At 50.2% G+C, this 17,109-nt stretch overlaps 1 protein-coding gene across 2 annotated transcripts; it reads right to left on the bottom strand.

Annotated features, from left to right (window-relative positions):
* Positions 1–10,080: 10,080 nt before the first annotated feature.
* On the bottom strand, positions 10,081–17,093 carry LOC128560316 (cytochrome c oxidase subunit 4 isoform 1, mitochondrial). Of its 2 annotated transcripts, none has more exons than XM_053553901.1 (5): positions 16,954–17,093; positions 15,753–15,832; positions 11,969–12,136; positions 11,151–11,282; positions 10,081–10,318 (listed from the first exon to the last, which is right to left on the bottom strand). In XM_053553901.1, exons 2-5 carry the CDS (start codon positions 15,829–15,831, stop codon positions 10,182–10,184), a joined length of 516 nt encoding a protein of 171 aa, XP_053409876.1. In that variant the 5' UTR covers position 15,832; positions 16,954–17,093; the 3' UTR covers positions 10,081–10,181. The 2 variants fall into 2 exon arrangements, with proteins under 2 accessions (XP_053409876.1, XP_053409886.1); XM_053553911.1 differs by lacking the exon at positions 16,954–17,093 and adding an exon at positions 16,392–16,416.
* Positions 17,094–17,109: the final 16 nt, after the last annotated feature.

The following is a 17,109-nucleotide window of genomic DNA, read 5'->3' as shown; positions in this document are numbered from 1 at the left end:
GCCCTAAAAAAAAAAAAAGAAAAAAAGAAAACACTTTTCCTAGAGAGGGAACTATGCCTTACATCTTACAGGTCAGCTCACTGAGCCTGAGCTACCTGCTTGTGACTTGAGGGGAGGATCAGTGAGTAGAAGATCCCCCCGAGGTCCAAGGTGTGCAAATCAGCCCTGAGAAGGGGCATCGAAGTCAGGAGTCTTTGGTCGCAAGTAACAGAAACCCACATAACAGGAAGTCCCAGAGTGGATCTAGTGGGAAGCGGGTCTAGAGATTAAATAAAGCTGTTAGGAATGTGCATGAGTGTGCACGGGTGTGCCTCACGAGTGTGTGTGTACATGTGCCCTGTATTTGTGTGCGTGTGCGTGCGTGGCCGCCTGCAGGAATGTTTTGTATTTCTGATGTGCCTGCATGTGCTTGCTTGAAAAAGATCCGCTGGGCCTAGGAGCTTGAATTCTGGGTTCTAGCACATATTTCTGGGGAGATTATTAGTTTTTGTTGTACTCTCAAAAGGATAGTGACAAAAATTTAGAACCTATGTATTAAGTCAGGGCTCTTTCTGCTGTGAATGGCAAAAAAAAAAAAAAATCCAACTTAAATGGACTTGAGTGAAAAAGGGGAGAAAAGAGATTCATTGGTTCACGTAAGCAAAAGGTCCAGGAGTATCCAAGCTCAGGTAAGGCTGGATCCAGGAGCTCCAACTGCCCCAAGGAGGCTGGGTCTCTCCATGTCTGGGCTCCATGTCCCTCTACTGGCTTTGTCATCAGGCAAGCTTCCTCCACTGAGGCCCCAGCTGTCCAGACTCACAACCCCTGCAGCTCCACACCGTCTCTGCAGCAAAAGTCCTAGAACCCAGGGACCAAAGCAGTCACATGCCCACAGTGAACAACCCCTCTGGCAGAGGACTGGCACATACAGGTGGGCTCAGGTTGGATCCTGCAACCAGCCCAGGCCCAGGCAATGGGGAGGCACCCGCACCTATCTGGCTAAGCATGGGAAGTGTGACACCCTGCCGGAAATCCTAGTGACACTACCAGGAAGGGGCAGTGAGGTGAGGCTGGACAATAAATATCCCCTGTATTCTGGGAAAGGCAAACTCCTTAGACAAGTTCAAGTACAGGTACTCTGGTAGTCTGACGAAACCAGTCCTGGACCAGGCCCAGTCAGTCTGGGCCCCGCATGCAGGGGCGGGCTGAGGGAGGCAACACACCTGGTGGGGGTTGAATGGTGCCCCTAAAAAGTATGTTGGTGTCCTAATCTCATGAATGTGACCTCAGGAGCAAACAGGGCCTTTGCAGATGTAATCAAGTTCTCGCTGCAGTGGGGTAGGCCCTACTCCAACAACAGCTGCTCTTAGGAGAAAAAGGAGGAGATGTGACAGACAGAAGGGAGACGGCTGTGTCACGGCAGAGGTAGAGACTGAGGTGATGCAGCCATAGCCGAGCACCACCAAGAGCCATCAGAAGCCACAGGAGGTGAGGAAGGCTCATCCCTTGGAGCCCACCGAAACCTTGACCTCAGACTTCTGGCTGCCAGAACTGCTGCTCTAAGCCCTCCGGTTTGGGGCAGTTTGTTAAGACAGTCCCAGAACGCCCACACACACCGCAGCCCTGACAGTGGTTGCAACCAAGGAGTGCCTCCCAGACATCCCGACATGGGTGCAGGGTCCCCCCAGCTCGTCCCTCAAGCAGCCACAAAATGCTGGCTCTTCTACACCCCGAGGATCCCCACCTGGGGTTTTCCAGAAAGACCACGAGGGGCTTTGAGGAAGTAGTGGCCCTCATGCCTGGGAAGGCCCTCTGGGCAGCTCGTGACTCTGCTTCCCAGGTGGCCCCAGTCTGAGGAGGCATCCTCCCCAAACTCCCCAGGAGGCTGCTGATCAAAAGGAAAGCCCCCTCCCCCTGCCCCCCAGCCCAGCACAGCCACAGCATGTGTGGAACACCCCAGCAACACCAGGAGCCAACAGGGCCGCCAGCCAGGAGTCCCCAGACACAGAGCCACTGCCAAAATCCCCTGCTGGTCACACTCTCTGACCACATGTGGTCAATTCCAGTTGGCAATCTCTTGTTTCTGGACACTGACTTGTCTCAGTGTCCAAATCACAGCCATGCCCCACCAAGCCAACCCCAAGGGCGCATGCCCTCGGAGCTCAAGTCATGTCTGAGGTCGGAGCTATCAACCACGCTACATGGTTCAAGGTTGAACACCCAGGTTTGAAGGTGGACAGGCCAGGGTTTGAGCCTTGACTCTACTACATACTTGGCACAGCTTTGGGAAGTCGTTCAATCTGTCTAGGTCACCGTCTGGAACAGAAAACCTTACTTCGTACCTTCTAGTACTGTAGTAAGGAGGAAGTGAGACAGTATACAACATGGGCATTGGCATGATTATACGATGGCAAGACGTTTACTGAGAGCCTAATGTATGCCCGGCAATATCCTAGAAGTTAGAGTGACAGTGGGGAACAAAACAGACACCGTTGTTTTGGAGCTTATGAAGATAAAGAAGATGAGGGTGGTGGTGGTGATGACGGTAACGATGACGGTGATGAAGATGATGGCGGTGACAATGGTGGTAGCGGGAACAGTAATGATGACGATGGTGGTAGTGGAGGTGATGATAACGGAGCTGGTGACGCTGGTGGTGGTGATAATGACCGTGGTGATGAGGAGGAGGAGGATGAAGCTAAGACTCCTTTCTAGACTACAAGATTCTCCTGAGCAGGAACTATACCTCACATTCTCCCTGAGTATCTAGCATCATGCCTTGCACATCGGAGGTGCTCAAGAAATGTATGTTGTTGATGGATCTATTCTTCAAGCTGCTTCAAGAAAAAGAGAAGAACCCACCACCGCCGGAATAGCTCAAGCTGGCCTGTGATACAAATGTCTTTGAAGTTGTGTGTTTTATTTTCAGAATTAACTTGAGCTTTTTATTTCATTCCGTTGTATACCCATGTTTGTTTTACTTATAAACAATAAGAACTTTTTCCAAAACTTTGAAATAAAATGATGCCCCAAGAAAACATGCCTTGTTTATATCTGTGGCTTTTGAGACACAAACCACGGACACAGTGACGCGCCCTTCCCAGCTCCCTCAGCCACTGCCACATTTGTCCAGAGGTCTACAGAGGCCAGGGGCAGAAGCACAAACCCTGGCTGTTAAACCAGTCTAGGGAAAACACTTCTCTCCTGGGGGTGCTGGGGCCAAGCCTTTGGAGCCAAGGGTCTGTTTGGCCAACTTGAGAGGCGCGCTGCGTTCTGAACAGGCAAGGAAGCTAGGCCTGGATATAGCTCCTTTATTCTCAGAGCCAAAAAGAAGTCAAAGGAGAAAGCCCTGGCTGGGGGCACAGTAGCTCACCAGCACTCAGGGAGGACCAGACAGGAGGATGGCTTGAGCTCAGGAGTTTTAGATCAGATTGAGCAAGAGCAAGATCCCATCTGTACTAAAAATAGAAAAAATAGCCAGGGACTTGTAGTCCCAGCTACTCGGGAGACACGAGGATCACTTGAACCCAGGAACTGGAGGTTCCAGTGACCTCTGATGCCACCACGTGCCCTACCCAGGGTGACAGAGCAAGACTCTATTTCTTTCTTTCTTTCTTTCTTTTTTTTTTTTTTTTTTAGAGACAGAGTCTCACTTTGTCACCCTCAGTAGAGTGCTGTGGTGTCACAGCTCACAGCAACCTCCAGCTCCTGGGCTTAGGCAATTCTCTTGCCTCAGTCTCAGTAGCTGGGACTACAGGTGCACGCCACAACACCCATTATTTTTTGTTGCAGTTTGGCCGGGGCAGGGTTCAAACCTGCCACCTTTGGTATATGGGACCAGCACCCTACTCACTGAGCCACAGGTGCCGCCTGCAAGACTCTATATAAAGAAAAAAAGAAGGCTCTGAAAAGTTCTCTTCTCTAAAAACTTTGTTTGCCCTTTAAAACCTCATGTTTCCAATGCAGGGCCACATCATGAGGCTGGACAGACCCTGGATGACAAGGCCACAGCATGGCGTCTGGTCTTGCCTCCGAGAGGCAGTCTGCAAAGAGGAGCACGAGCTCAGTGTAGCCAAAGTGTCAGGATCTGCTCAGGAATCCTCACAGCATCAGAAATTCTATTATGACCCCTCCCTCCAGATAGTGACAGCCGGCAGGAAGAGGGCAGAAGGCTCACCCAGGACCCCTCGCTGCCATCCCGGCAGCCCCTGCCTCCCTGGGTTTCCATTCCTGGCTCGTGAGTCTCCTCTCAGCTGTTACCCAGTGCTCATCTCCACAAGCGAGGGCATGGAAAGCACTGGGGATAGTGGACTACACGTGAACAACACTACGAGTTCAGAAGCTAATTGAAATGTACTGAGCAGATGAAATGCTGGGCTGGACCCCAAGGATGAACACCCACCCCTCTAGGGCCCAAGCTCAGCATCCAGGAGGAAAAGAACCAGCAGGGGACCATCCAGCCCCTTTCCTCTGTGTCTGAGTCAAGACCTGCGGGTTGAGCTTCTTAACCTGACCAAAACCAGCCATAGCAAGAGCAAGATCCCATTTCTCCTAAAATTAGAAAAAACTAGCTTCTCAAAGCAGGCAGGGTCTGTGGGCGTTGGGTGCCACGAAGCCTGCAAAAGCCAGTGCACCTTCCTGATTTGCCATTTACTTGTCATTTGTGGGGAATGATTATTCCTTTATTGAAATATAACAGTGTCATGGAGCAAAATGTCATGGAATTTTTAAGATCAAACACAAGACTTTAAAAGAACTTTATGTGCACAGCAGGACAATTCCGGCCACTGCCCCATGATCCAGAGAGCACAGCTTAAAACCCAATTTACCCCAATTATGGCGAAGAAAAAAACTAGAGACTGGTGGCACCAGGACAAGTGCGGGGCTCTGGCGCCACTTAGCGTTCACATGGTGTATGACAGCCAGCCCCACATCACTGGCTGTGAAGGTGACCCAGCTCTAAACGCAGGCAGGTGGGTGAAGCCCTGGGGGGAAGAGAGGTGCCTGCTCCCGAAGCTGGGCCCCACACCTTGTGAACAAACTCCTTTGACTAAGGCAGGGTCCCTCTCCATGCCTGGCCTCAAGGAGCTCTGTGAGCTTGTTGGCTGCAGACTCCTTCACCTGGGCTCTGATTCCATAGCTCTAGGTCAGCGCCAAGTGGTGTTTGCAACCAGTTTCCCAGGTGACTTTCATGATCAGGCAACTGGGAGCGACTACAGGGGTGAGAATCATGTGGGGGACATTTGAGCCCCTACAGATGGACATTTGGCCAGATTTGTCTAGGCCAAGTGACTTTCACATAGTTGCCCAGGATTTTCCAACGTGCAGCCTGAGAAGCACTGGAGTGAGGGCCTCCAGTGCTTTTTTTTACGAGGCTCCTCCATCAGTGACACAACCCTTCTGGAGGACTTGGGACCACGGGGTTTCTGGGACGTGCAGGTGGCCAGATGTCCTGTATGGACGTGTCCTGGGTTTAAGGATTTTGTCCCACTCTTATACTGACATTGTCAGGGTCCCTTACATGTTGATAAGTGACAAAAATTTGGCAGTTAGAGCTATTTTCTGCCAAGGTAATTGGCAGAATTAGTTAAATGACAACACTAGGGCTGTGGGACTTGAATACTAAAGCTAACAGGCTCCAGGAGAACCATGGTTAGTGGGCCACACTCACCTTCAGACCCACCTGGATCTGTGTGATTTGGGGTGCAAATGTGTCCATTTGGGGTTTTTGAGACAGAGTCACACTCTGTTGCCCTAGGTAGAATACTGTGGTATCATAGCCCACAGCAACCTCAAAATCCTGGGTTCAATTCACACCTGCAAACCCAGCACTCTGGGAAGCCGAGGCCAGCGAATCACCTAAGCTCACGAGTTGGAGACCAGCCTGAGCTAGAGCAAAACCCCATCTCTAAAATTAGCCAGGCATTGTGGTGGGCACCTGTAATCCCAGCTCCGGACACTAAGGCAAGAGAATCGCTTGAGGCCAAGAGTCTGAGGTTGCTGTGTGCTATGGTGCTATAGCACTCTACCAGGAACAACAAAGAGAGACTCTGTCTCAAAAAACAAACAAACAGGGCAGCGCCTGTGGCTCAGTGAGGAGGGCGCCAGTCCCATGTGCCGAGGGTGCGGGGTTCAAACCCAGCCCCGGCCGAACTGCAACTAAAAAATGGCCGGACGTTGTGGCGGGCGCCTGTAGTCCCAGCTGCTCGGGAGGCTGAGGCAAGAGAATCGCGTAAGCCCAAGAGTTAGAGGTTGCTGTGAGCCGTGTGACGCCACGGCACTCTACCTGAGGGCGGTACAGTGAGACTCTGTCTCTACAGAAAAAAAAAAAAAAAAACAACTCCTGGGGCCGGAGCCCGTAACTCAGTGGGTTGAGGCTGGCAGGTTCCAACCTGGCCAGGGCCAGCTAAAACAACAATGACCACTGCAACAACCACCAAAAAATAGCCAGGCATTGTGGCAGGCACCTATAATCAAAGGTACTTGGGAGGCTGAGGCAAGAGAATTGCTTAAGCCCAAGAGTCTGAGGTTGCTGTGAGTTGTGACACCACGGCACTCTACCCAGGGTGACAAACAAAGTGAGATTCTGTCTCAAGAAAAAAAAACTCCTGGGCTCAAGCCTTAGCCTCCCAAGTAACTGGGACTACAGGCACCCACTACCAGGCCCGGCTAGTTTGTCTAGTTTTAGTAGAGACGGGGGGTCTCAACCTTGCTAAGGCTGGTCTCAAATGTCTGAGCTCCAGCAATCCTCCCACCTCAGCCTCCTAGAGTGCTAGGATTATAGATGTGAGCCCCCTGCCCAGCTAAATGTGTCCATTTTTGACAGTAGCAGCCAAAGTATCCACCAGATTCTTAAAGGTGTCCACCTTATTGGCAGCAAAAGGAGAAAAAGGAGGATGTAAATTTAAAGGACTCTCAGAGCTTGACCCATTCCTAGAGTTTGGACATGTTCATTTACTCGGTAAGCACTAACTGAGCACCTACTGTGTACCAGGCACTCTCCAGGGTACTCGGTTGGCTTGCACTGATTGGATTCTGCTGCAGGCTGACCTAAATTCAAATCCCAGCCCTCCTTCATTGGCATATGACTTTGTATAGATCACTCGCCCTCTCTGTGCTCCCATCTCTTAATCTGTCCGTAGAATGGAGATAATAACCTCACAAGCTATGGTGAGGAAATAATGCGTGCAAGGCAGTGAGCCAGTGTTCTAACCCAGGTCTGTCTGAATCAGCAACTACACACTTAAGCCCCAGGCCAGGCTCTCTGAAAATGAAGCCCTGTGCTCTCTGATTCAGGGTTACCAATGCTGAAGCCGCATGCAGTCAGCGCTGTAAGCCTACACAACGCACCTGTAAAGAGCATGTTTACCTCATTTCAAGGTCTGTGCCACATCAGAGTCCATGTGGCGAAATGAAGTTCCCAACCAGCAGAGCTGGCCCCTGCAGCGAGATGTCCCCATGGGCAAGGGGACCCTGCAGGAGGACAGAGCTGGGCAGCTGCAGGAGAGATGGCAGTAATGGGTTTGGCCAGAGCCTCCCAGCAAGTCCCCAGCCTGTGGGTGAAATGCAACATAAGAGAAGATGCCTGAGAAGAGGGTGCATCCATGCCTGGCCCTCTGGGCTGGAGAAAGTTCCCGGCAGGAAGAGGCAGCTCAGTCTTGGAACCAGCTTCATCCCCATTATGCATACAGGATGGGTCAGGTCCTGGAGCACCCTCTGCTGTCCACGGCTGATAATGAGGCCCACTCACCAACTCAGGGTCAAGACCCGGATCTTAGCGCCTTTGGTGGCAAGCTAAAGACCACCCTGAAAAAGGCATCTGAGCCCTGCCCTGAAACAGGGAACTGAGGCTCAGGGGGTGGAAAAGGACACAAACTCAAACTAACCTCCCATGGTGACACTCCTTTTCTGAGAGCACCTTGGGATAACGTCATGGGCTCTGGGATCCCTTGGGCTTCTTAAAGCCCCAGCAAGAGCAGTCTTCGGGAAAGGAAATTGCGGGAAAACAGCCTGTTGCACCGTCAGAGTGATGCCACTGGGAAGCACAGCCACAATGATGAGTGATGTTTAGTTTTGTACAATGTCTGAAGCCCAGGGAGCCCCTCCTGAAGATGCTCACTGCCCTCCAGCCCCCGTAGAGCGCTGTGACATTGTTTTGAACGAGTATGTTTTCTTTGTTCTGTGAATCCGGGTAAGGCCTGGGGGCCACCCTCAACACCAACCATCACACGGGTCATCTATAAAGAATCCCTGCTCCTTCCCCAAGTTCTCTCTAAAGTGGCAGTAAAGAGATCTTTCTTGGCCCAGCATGGTGGCTCACACCTATAATCCTAGCACTTTGGAAGACCCAAGCCGAAGGATTACTTGAAGTCAGGAGTTCAAGACCAGCCTGAGCAACACAGCAAGGCTGTTTCTACTAAAAATAAAATTAGCCAGGTGCAGTGACTCACACCTATAGTCCCAGCTACTGAGGAGACTGAGGCAGGAAGATTGCTTGAGCCCAGGAGTTGGAGGCTGCAATGAGCTATGATCATTCCACTGCCCTCATGCTCAGGCAACAGAGCGAAAAGTGAGACCCCATCTCAAAAAATAAAAAAAAAAAAAAAAGAGGGACAGAAATCTTTCTATAAGGGCACATGGACAAGCAGAGGTGTCGTCAGCAGATCCTGGAGTATGAACCCAATGTACAAATGGCAATTCTTACAGCAAGTGCAAGAGAGCAGGTTCCTGGGAAAGCCCAGGAAAAGCCTGAAGCACTCCTCACACCACCCTGGCCCAGGGAGACTCCACTTCGCCCTATTGCAGGTGAAAAGCTATTTGGGGTAGAGGGCCTGCATAGCAGGGTTCAAATCCACTCAGGCAGAGGCCCATCTTCAGTCCAGGGAGCAGCCCCTTCCTCTGTGTTCTGAGGAGACATTGGTGCTGCTGGGCCAGGGTTAACACCTGAGAGCCAGCCACCCCACTTCAGCCCCACAGGGGCACACCTGGGGGAAGGCATGGGCTTTGGGGTTAAACCCTCAAACACCCTGCACTGGTCCTCACAGCAAGAGCCTGCAGGCCCTGCAGCTCCTGGCACTTCCTCTCTCCCAGGGAGCAGACCAGGCAGGCAAGTCCAGCTCTTAGTCCCAGGAGCTCACAGCGGTGGCCACCCACTCCAACTGACATCGACAATCTCAGGGAGGGACTGTCCCAACAGCAAAGCAGCCCATAACTTGTCAGTCTTAATACTATTGCAGGATTTTATCTCATATAAAAATCTCGTCCATAGCCGGGCATTGTGGCGGGCGCCTGTAGTCCCAGCTACTCAGGAGGCTGAGGCAAGAGAATCGCTTAAGCCCAGGAGCTGGAGGTTGCTGTGAGCTGTCTGATGCCACGGCACTCTACCGAGGGCCATAAAGTGAAACTCTGTCTCTACAAAAAAAAAAAAAAAAAATCTCGTCCAAAATTCAAAATGTGTGGCTCACATCTATAATCCCAGCACTCTGGGAGGCCAAGGCAGGTGGATAACCTGAGCTCAGGAGTTCGAGACCAGCCTGAGCAAGAATAAGACCCTATCTCTAAAAATAGCTATGCGTAGTGGCGGGCGCCTGTTAGTCCCCCCCTCCCCTAGATTGTCTACTCAAGAGGCTGAGGCAAGAGAATTGCTCAAGCCCAAGAATGTGAGGTTGCTGTGAGCTGTGACATCACAGCACTCTACCAACAACCAAGTAAGACTGTCCAAAAAAAAATAATCCAAAATGTCTCACCTCATAGTCAGTACTTGTGGGGTTTTGTTGTTGTTGTTGTTTTGAGACAGTGTCTCACTATATCGCCCTCAGTAGAGTGCTGTACTGTCACAGCTCACAGCAACCTCCACCTCCTGCACTTAACACGATTCTCTTGCCTCAGCCTCCCAAGTAGCTGGGACTACAGGCGCCCACCACAACGCCCAGCTATTTTTTTATTGTTGTTGTTGTAGTTTGGCTGGGTCCAGGTTTGAACCTGCCACCCTCAGTATATGGGGCTGGCGCCCTACTCCCTGAGCCACAGGCACTGCCCGAACTTATTGTTTTAATTAACAGACACTTTGACCTAGCTACCAAAGAACTGATCACAAAGGACTTCACGTAAACTAGTCATTTATTGGTATCGGTGTTGATAACAGGTTTCCAGTAAACATGCTCAGCTGCAGAGTGATGAGCAGGGGAGTGGGACGCAGGGCCTCACTTCTTCCACTCTTCCTTCTCGTAGTCCCACTTGGCGGCGAAGCCCTGGATGGGGTTGACCTTCATGTCAAGCATCTTCTTGGTCTGCTTGGCCACCCAGTCAGGATCAAAGGTGTGTGGGATGGGGCCGTACACTACAGTTCAAGACAGTTTAGTGAGACAAGGCTGTCTTTACAGGTTCTTTCTACACCAACACCGTTGGTGTTAGGTCCTGCCCAACACACTGGGACTCAGCAGAGCCACCTGCCACTCCACACCTGCTCAAACACGTGGAATTTTATTTCTGAGCACTGACAACTCTTGATGCTTTTAAATTATTCCTTTACTCGTAAAAAGGGAGCAATAAAATAATTAAGCTAAAAGCTGAATGTCTTCTCTGCAGGCTGTAGATGACAGGGTCTGTAGGCACACAGCACAGAACTGAGGGTGGCTTGTGAGATCAGATAGAAAGGCTCAGGTCTGTTAGCAACCTGCAGCCCAAGTTCAAACTGAAAGTGTAAAATATACCTGCACAGACTGCAGAAACACCTGTTCTGTCTGGACACAAGGAACTCAGAGGAAGCACCCTTAGCATGACCGGGCAACCCCAGAAGCATCTAAACAGAAACTCTTGAGGTTGGCTGTTGAGATGCGATCCCTCTAGTAGTCCAGACAGCCATCTAGCAAATGAGTGTCCCACTTCTACTCGGACCCTCGCTGAGTCACCTTGTCATAACTGACTAGATAAATTGCTATTGAAAACATTGAGGGCTCCACCAAGTATGATAGGCTATCAATAGATCAGATTCTGGCTTATCAATTAACCTCCCCTGCCTTCAGTCTGGAAGACAATCCTGAGATGGCCCCAGGATGGAGGCCCCTCTCTCAGGGGCGCCAGGCAGTGTGAAAGCCACAGCACTGGGCACTGCAGGCCCTTGCTGTGCTGGCTCCATCCGGCTGCCCCTCGGCCCTTCCCTGCCCACTCACCGTAGCGCTTCTCCCAGATGACAATGAGCGCTGTGAAGCCAATGAAGAGCATGGCGGTGCCCACGACCGTCTTCCACTCGTTCGTGCCCCTGTTCATCTCAGCAAAGCTCTCCCTGAACTGGATGCGATACACTGGGGACAGGAGGACCCGCCGTAAGCAGGAGCCACAGGCAGAACAGCCTGACGGGCCCCTCAGCCAGTGTTCAACCACTTCCCCCAAAAACACAGGCAGGGAGAAAACAGGGAGCTGAGATCCAACACCAGCCCGTACCCTGTGCCTCACGTGTGCACACACGTGCCCCCTACACAGGCATGTGACATGGCAAGGACAAACACAGGGAGTTTGCTTTGGGGGGAAAACCCTGAAATTATTAATCTGAATTACAGTATAACAACTTTTTTTTTTTTTTTTTTTTGCAGGTTTTGGCCAGTGCTGGGTTTGAACCTGCCACTTCTGGTATATGGGGCCGGCACCCTACTCCTTTGAGCCATAGGCACCACCCTGTAACAACATTTTTAATCACATTATTTTCATGTCCCTCTCATACTGAACCATAAGCACTCTACTGATCTCTCTTGCCCTGCCCAGGAGATGTGCTGAGAGGCTCCGTACACACACTTGGCTCCCTGGGGGCCTGGGCAAAGGATCCTGCCCACTGGCAGAACACACAAACAGTCCCTTGGAAACCTAGCAGAGTGACCCTGTTGTACATAGCTGTTCTCTAGCCAGTCACCTAGAAACAAGCGGAGGCATCCCGTGTGCACGCGTGCACGCGCACACACACACACAGAGGGCCCACAGTCCCCTCAATACCCACACTCGACTTTCTCATCCACAGAGAGGTTGCTCCAGGAGGCCTTCTCCTTCTCTTTCAAAGCCTTCTGGCTGGCGGACAGGTGCTTGACATGGGCCACATCAGGCAAGGGGTAGTCACGCCGATCAACGTAACTCGGGAGAGCATAGTCGTCACTCTTCACAACACTTCCTAGAAACATGTTGGGGAAATATTTGAAAATCCTTGAAGGCTGAGAATCTCAAATAAGGTAGTACTTCTGAAAACCAAACTGAGCAAATGTCTGTACACCTTGAACCCTCAGTCCCCTCAGGGGTCGCAGCTGCTGTTTCACAGAGTCAGGACTCCTCCACATGGAACAGTGGAACCCCACTTGTCTGTCTGGGCCCCAAAGACAGAAGAAGAATGGTGGGTGGACAGTTAACAGAAGCATCTTTCACGACAGCAAACAAAACCCAGCCAGGAAACTCTTAACAAACCCCGGGGACAAAGCCCCCAGAAGCAGCACGTCCTGCACTAAGTCATGACACAAAGGCAGCCAGGGCTCTAGAGGTTCCCTGCCCTGGATGGAGAGGACTAAATGAAGCCCTGCCCGCCAGGGACTCAAACTAACGAAGAATAACAAATATATACACATACATACACACACACACAAATATACACACACGTACATATACCCACACCAAAAAACTCATAAAAGAAACAAGTGTGTCAAGTTCAGGAAAAAAAGACATACAAAAAGACAGTCACAAAAAGAAAAAAGAAAAAGGAAAAGAGAAAGAAAAAGAAAAAGGACAGTCACTACAGCACAGTTCCAGGGATAATGTGTGTCCAACAGAGAGGACAAAGTTAGAAATCGTACTAGCTCCTCGGAGATGGAAACATTCGTTCATCTATTTAACAAGTGTTACCAGGCACCTACTGCAGGATACGCGTGGTTCTAGACCTTTAGGATCATCAGAGAACAAAGAAGATTCCTGCAAAATGATGGTTACATTCTAGAAGTGGGAAACAACACAGTAAATGTGCAAATTTCTCGTTTGGAAACAGTGCTCTGTAAAACATGCACAGAGCAGAAGTATGCGGAATGTGGGGACGGCAGCAAAGAAGGGGCAATGGGCCACAGGACCAGGCACAGCTGGGAACCCTAAAGGAAGGACAGATGTCGTGCATTCGTTAAGTCCCAGAAAAGGGTCGATATTGGTTTTTCTTTTAAAACATATAAATGGGGCGGCATCTGTGGCTCAGTATGTAGGGCGCTGGCCCCATATACTGAGAGTGGTGGGTTCGAACCCGACCCCAGCGAAACTGCAACAAAAAAATAGCCGGCGTTGTGGCGGGTGCCTTAGTCTCAGCTACTCAGGAGGCTGAGGCAAGAGAATCGCCTAAGCCCAGGAGTTGGAGGTTGCTGTGAGCTGTGACACCATGGCACTCAACCAAGGGCGACATAAAAGAATGTTTTTAAGCTGCTAAAAGCTGCTTCTCCAATTCCATCCCACATCAGCAAGACTCCTGTTTACTCTGGGAGCCAGAGGTGGGCAGATCTCTTGAGCCCAGGAGTTTGAGACCAGCCTGAACAAGAGACAGACCCCCATCTCTACTAAAAATAGAAAAACTAGCCGGATGTGGTGGGAGGTGCCTACAGTCCCAGCTACTGAGGAGGCTGAAGCAAGAGGATTACTCAAGCCCAAGAGTTTGAGGTTGTTGTGAGCTATGATGCCATAGCACTTTACTCAAGGCAACACAGTGAGACTGTCACACACACACAAAAAAAAGAAGAACCTTGTGTGCTCCAAGCTAGTCTAGAGGTATGAAACCCTGCAAAAACGTATCACCTCTAGGAGCTAAGTCCCAATGATTAAGATCTCCCAAATCATTGGGACTTAGCCTGAAGCAAAGTAATATAATACATAAAGAAGGTGCCAAAAATGCATACGCATTTTAAGAAAGGGAAAAAAAGTATTAAAATTATGATACTCAATATATACTAACAAAAGATGAACGTGAGTCGTATTTGAGCACCCCTTAATTGCAGAAGTCAACCCAACTAGAGTATTAACAATTTTAACACTCAAGTCGCCTTCTTATAATGTGTACACATATTTTTCAGCACCCTCTGTTTCTCCAGACCCTTATCTTAGCCATGCAAATGACTGGTATATTTGCGTACTTAATATCCAACCTCATCCCAAAACAACTTGAGGTGAAAATGGCCAGAATTATTTTCTAATTTTACAACTCTAAGATTCTATTACAATGATGAGCAGACTAAAAAAATGGTTATGTTCCAAAAATCTTCACCAAGTTCAGCCCTCACAAATAGTCTCTAGAACAAGCACAGATATACACTGGGACAAGGAGAATGTTCTAGAATCAACTGTGGTGATAATGGTACAACAAAGTGAAAATAACAAAAACCATTTACTTTAAATGGTTAAATGTTATGTGAATTACAGCTCCCAGAACTGTCATAAAGATGTAAATCCTCATAATCTTGGAACGTGCCAACTATAAAATTTCTAGAACAAAAAGGACCAATCTACGGTCTCAGAGGCTCTTCAGAGCTTTGGGCCTAGTCCCCAGCAAATAAGGGGAAAAGTTTATACACCAAACATTCCCTCCACAAAAAAAGAAAAGCAAAGATTTTGCATTTTAACAAATGTTCATCATTTCTATCTTATTTCTTTCTTTTCTTTTTCTTTTGAGACAGAGTCTCACTTTGTCACCCTGGGTAGAGTGCCGTGATATCACAACTCACAGCAACCTCAAACTCTTGGGCTTCAGCGATTCTCTCACCTCAGCCTCCCACAGAGCTGGGACTACAGACACCTGTCACAATGCCCAGCTAATTTTTTTTTTTTTTAGACACAAGGTCTCACTCTGGCTCAGGCTGGTCTCAAACTCATGAACTCAAGCAATCTACCGGCCTCGGCCTCCCAGAGTGATAGGATTACAGGCGTGAGCCACCATGCCCGGACTTATCATTTTTATCTTCAACATAGACAGATTTCTGCTGGGGACATCTGGTAAATTTGAGCTCCCCATCACTCAGAAGCATTCCCACAAAAATATCCCACTGACACTGGTGGGTACCAATGGTATCCCACTCTGCTTTAATATTTTATGCTGCAAACAGGTTCATGTATTATTCATGTCAGACTTGACTTTGGTTAAGAGGGGTGACTTCTTACCAAAATGCCATCTTCATTGTCTGTCCCTCTCCAGACTGCAAAAATATTCTTTTTATTCTTGGTGCCTAACAGTGTCTCGTGCCAAAAAGATGCTAGATCAATGCAAAACAAAACATGCTGTGTACCAGACATAGAACTAAGCTCTTTACACATATGCAGGTGAAGAAACAGACTCCTAAACGTTAGTGTGTGCTAGAAATGAGATTTAAATCCAGCCAAGGCTCCAGCCCAAGCTCTCTCACTCCATTGCCTCTAGAATGGAAATGGAAGTAAAGTTAAATGGTGGGGAATTTGGAAGAGGGGGCCATTAAGGTGAGGTATGGTGAAGATGATTTCTTGAAAGGGGTGGAATTGAACTTGAGCCTGAAAAATATGGGAAGAGAAGGAAAAGAGGTAGAAATGCCAGTATAAGCAAAGACCCAGACGAGTATTCGATTTGATTCACAAACACTTCTTAATATAGACGTCCCATTGAAATATTTCCAAGTCCCCTGACGTCCTTCTACAGGATCGAGATCCTAGTCTTCTTTGCTTGAAACCCTAGTACAGAGCCTTACACACAGAGGAGTGAATGCTATTAGCTCAGACTATTTAGCAGCAAGGAAAGACACACTTACCGTGTGCATGAGCTCGTACACACGCCGAGGTGGAAAGCGCCCGCTTGCCAACTAGGCTAAACACTCTGGTAGCCAACATTCTGAAAGATAAGGTGCACCTTCGTTATGAATGAGAGTGAATACGCTTTCTCTTTGCCCCCAGAGCATTTTGGAAGTAAATCCAATTCTTTTGTTCACTTCTCCTCAACACAAATGATCCATTCTTTATTACTGACTGAATTCACAAAATAGCCTTGAGGTTGAGGTTTTCCTTAGCAGTCAGCATGTTTTTATGAAGCTTCATCATAAGCAAAGTGCCAGGTACACTTGCAACAATTCACAGAAAACCGGCTTTCTCAAGCAAGGACGAAACAATTAAATAAGCCAACTCAAAGCACTAGAAATCGTTAGAGCACTGTGCTGCCAAGGTAGGCCCCATTCTCTGTGGGTAGGGGATGTAACACCTCACAGGGAAGGGGCCACGCATGACATTCAACTGAGCGCTTGTTTATAAGCTAATACTGCGTGCACGCAGCCTGGAGGGGACACCTGGAGAAGGCTGCAAATACAGCCCGGGCCACTTCCAATCCCTGCGCACAAAAAACAATCTAGTTGACCCTCTTCTAACCTGCCCTCTCCGATTCGGGCCCACCTACTTACACGCCTCCTTTTAAATCGACACTTCAGGGGACTGTAGAAGGAGGATTCCAAACGATTTTAGGAAAATACACCCCTTGGGGCGGATAAACATGACGTCAGTGCTGAACACCCCCGTCGCGCTTCTTTTCTCAAACCAGGCCCCTGCGTGCGCGGACAGCGCCTTCCAGGCGGGAAGCCGAGCGTCTCCCCGAGGGGCCCGTTACACCTGGGGCGGCCGCGCAGAGACCGTTTGAAGGCGTTGAGGGCCGAGGCTGCACACGCAGACTCCGGGCCCGCGTCCACCGCAGCCGGCGCTCTGGGCCAGCGGGCGCGCCAAGGTCAGAGCCTGACACCGCCGGCAGCCGCGGCGGCGAGGGCGAAGCTGCACGCGGCGCTCCCAACCAACACGAAGGCCGAGGTTCAGCGGCCCCCCGAGCCCGCAGCCCCCGCCAGCCAGCCTCAATGTCACCGGGCTCCGAGGCCCATCGGCCGCTCGCTGCACGCGCCGGGCCACTGCCCGTGGCTCCCGGCCCCCCGACCCGGACCGGCCTCACAGCTTGACGCCGGCCGCCCCCAGCCTTACCTGCCGCCGCCGCCGCACAGCCGGTGCCCGCCGCGACCGCCCTCTACGCCCCGGGTGCCCGCGACCGGAAGAGAGCCGAGGGCGCTCCGCAGAGCACCACGGGATCCAGGAAGACCCCGCCCCCGCCAGCCCGCGCCAGGGTTAGCGTGAAGCGGA

Source organism: Nycticebus coucang, chromosome 2 (genome assembly GCF_027406575.1).
Source record: "Nycticebus coucang isolate mNycCou1 chromosome 2, mNycCou1.pri, whole genome shotgun sequence".
Taxonomy (NCBI): Eukaryota; Metazoa; Chordata; class Mammalia; order Primates; family Lorisidae; genus Nycticebus; species Nycticebus coucang.
Note: the sequence above shows the minus strand (reverse complement) of the source record. Positions and strands in the feature narration are given on the sequence as shown.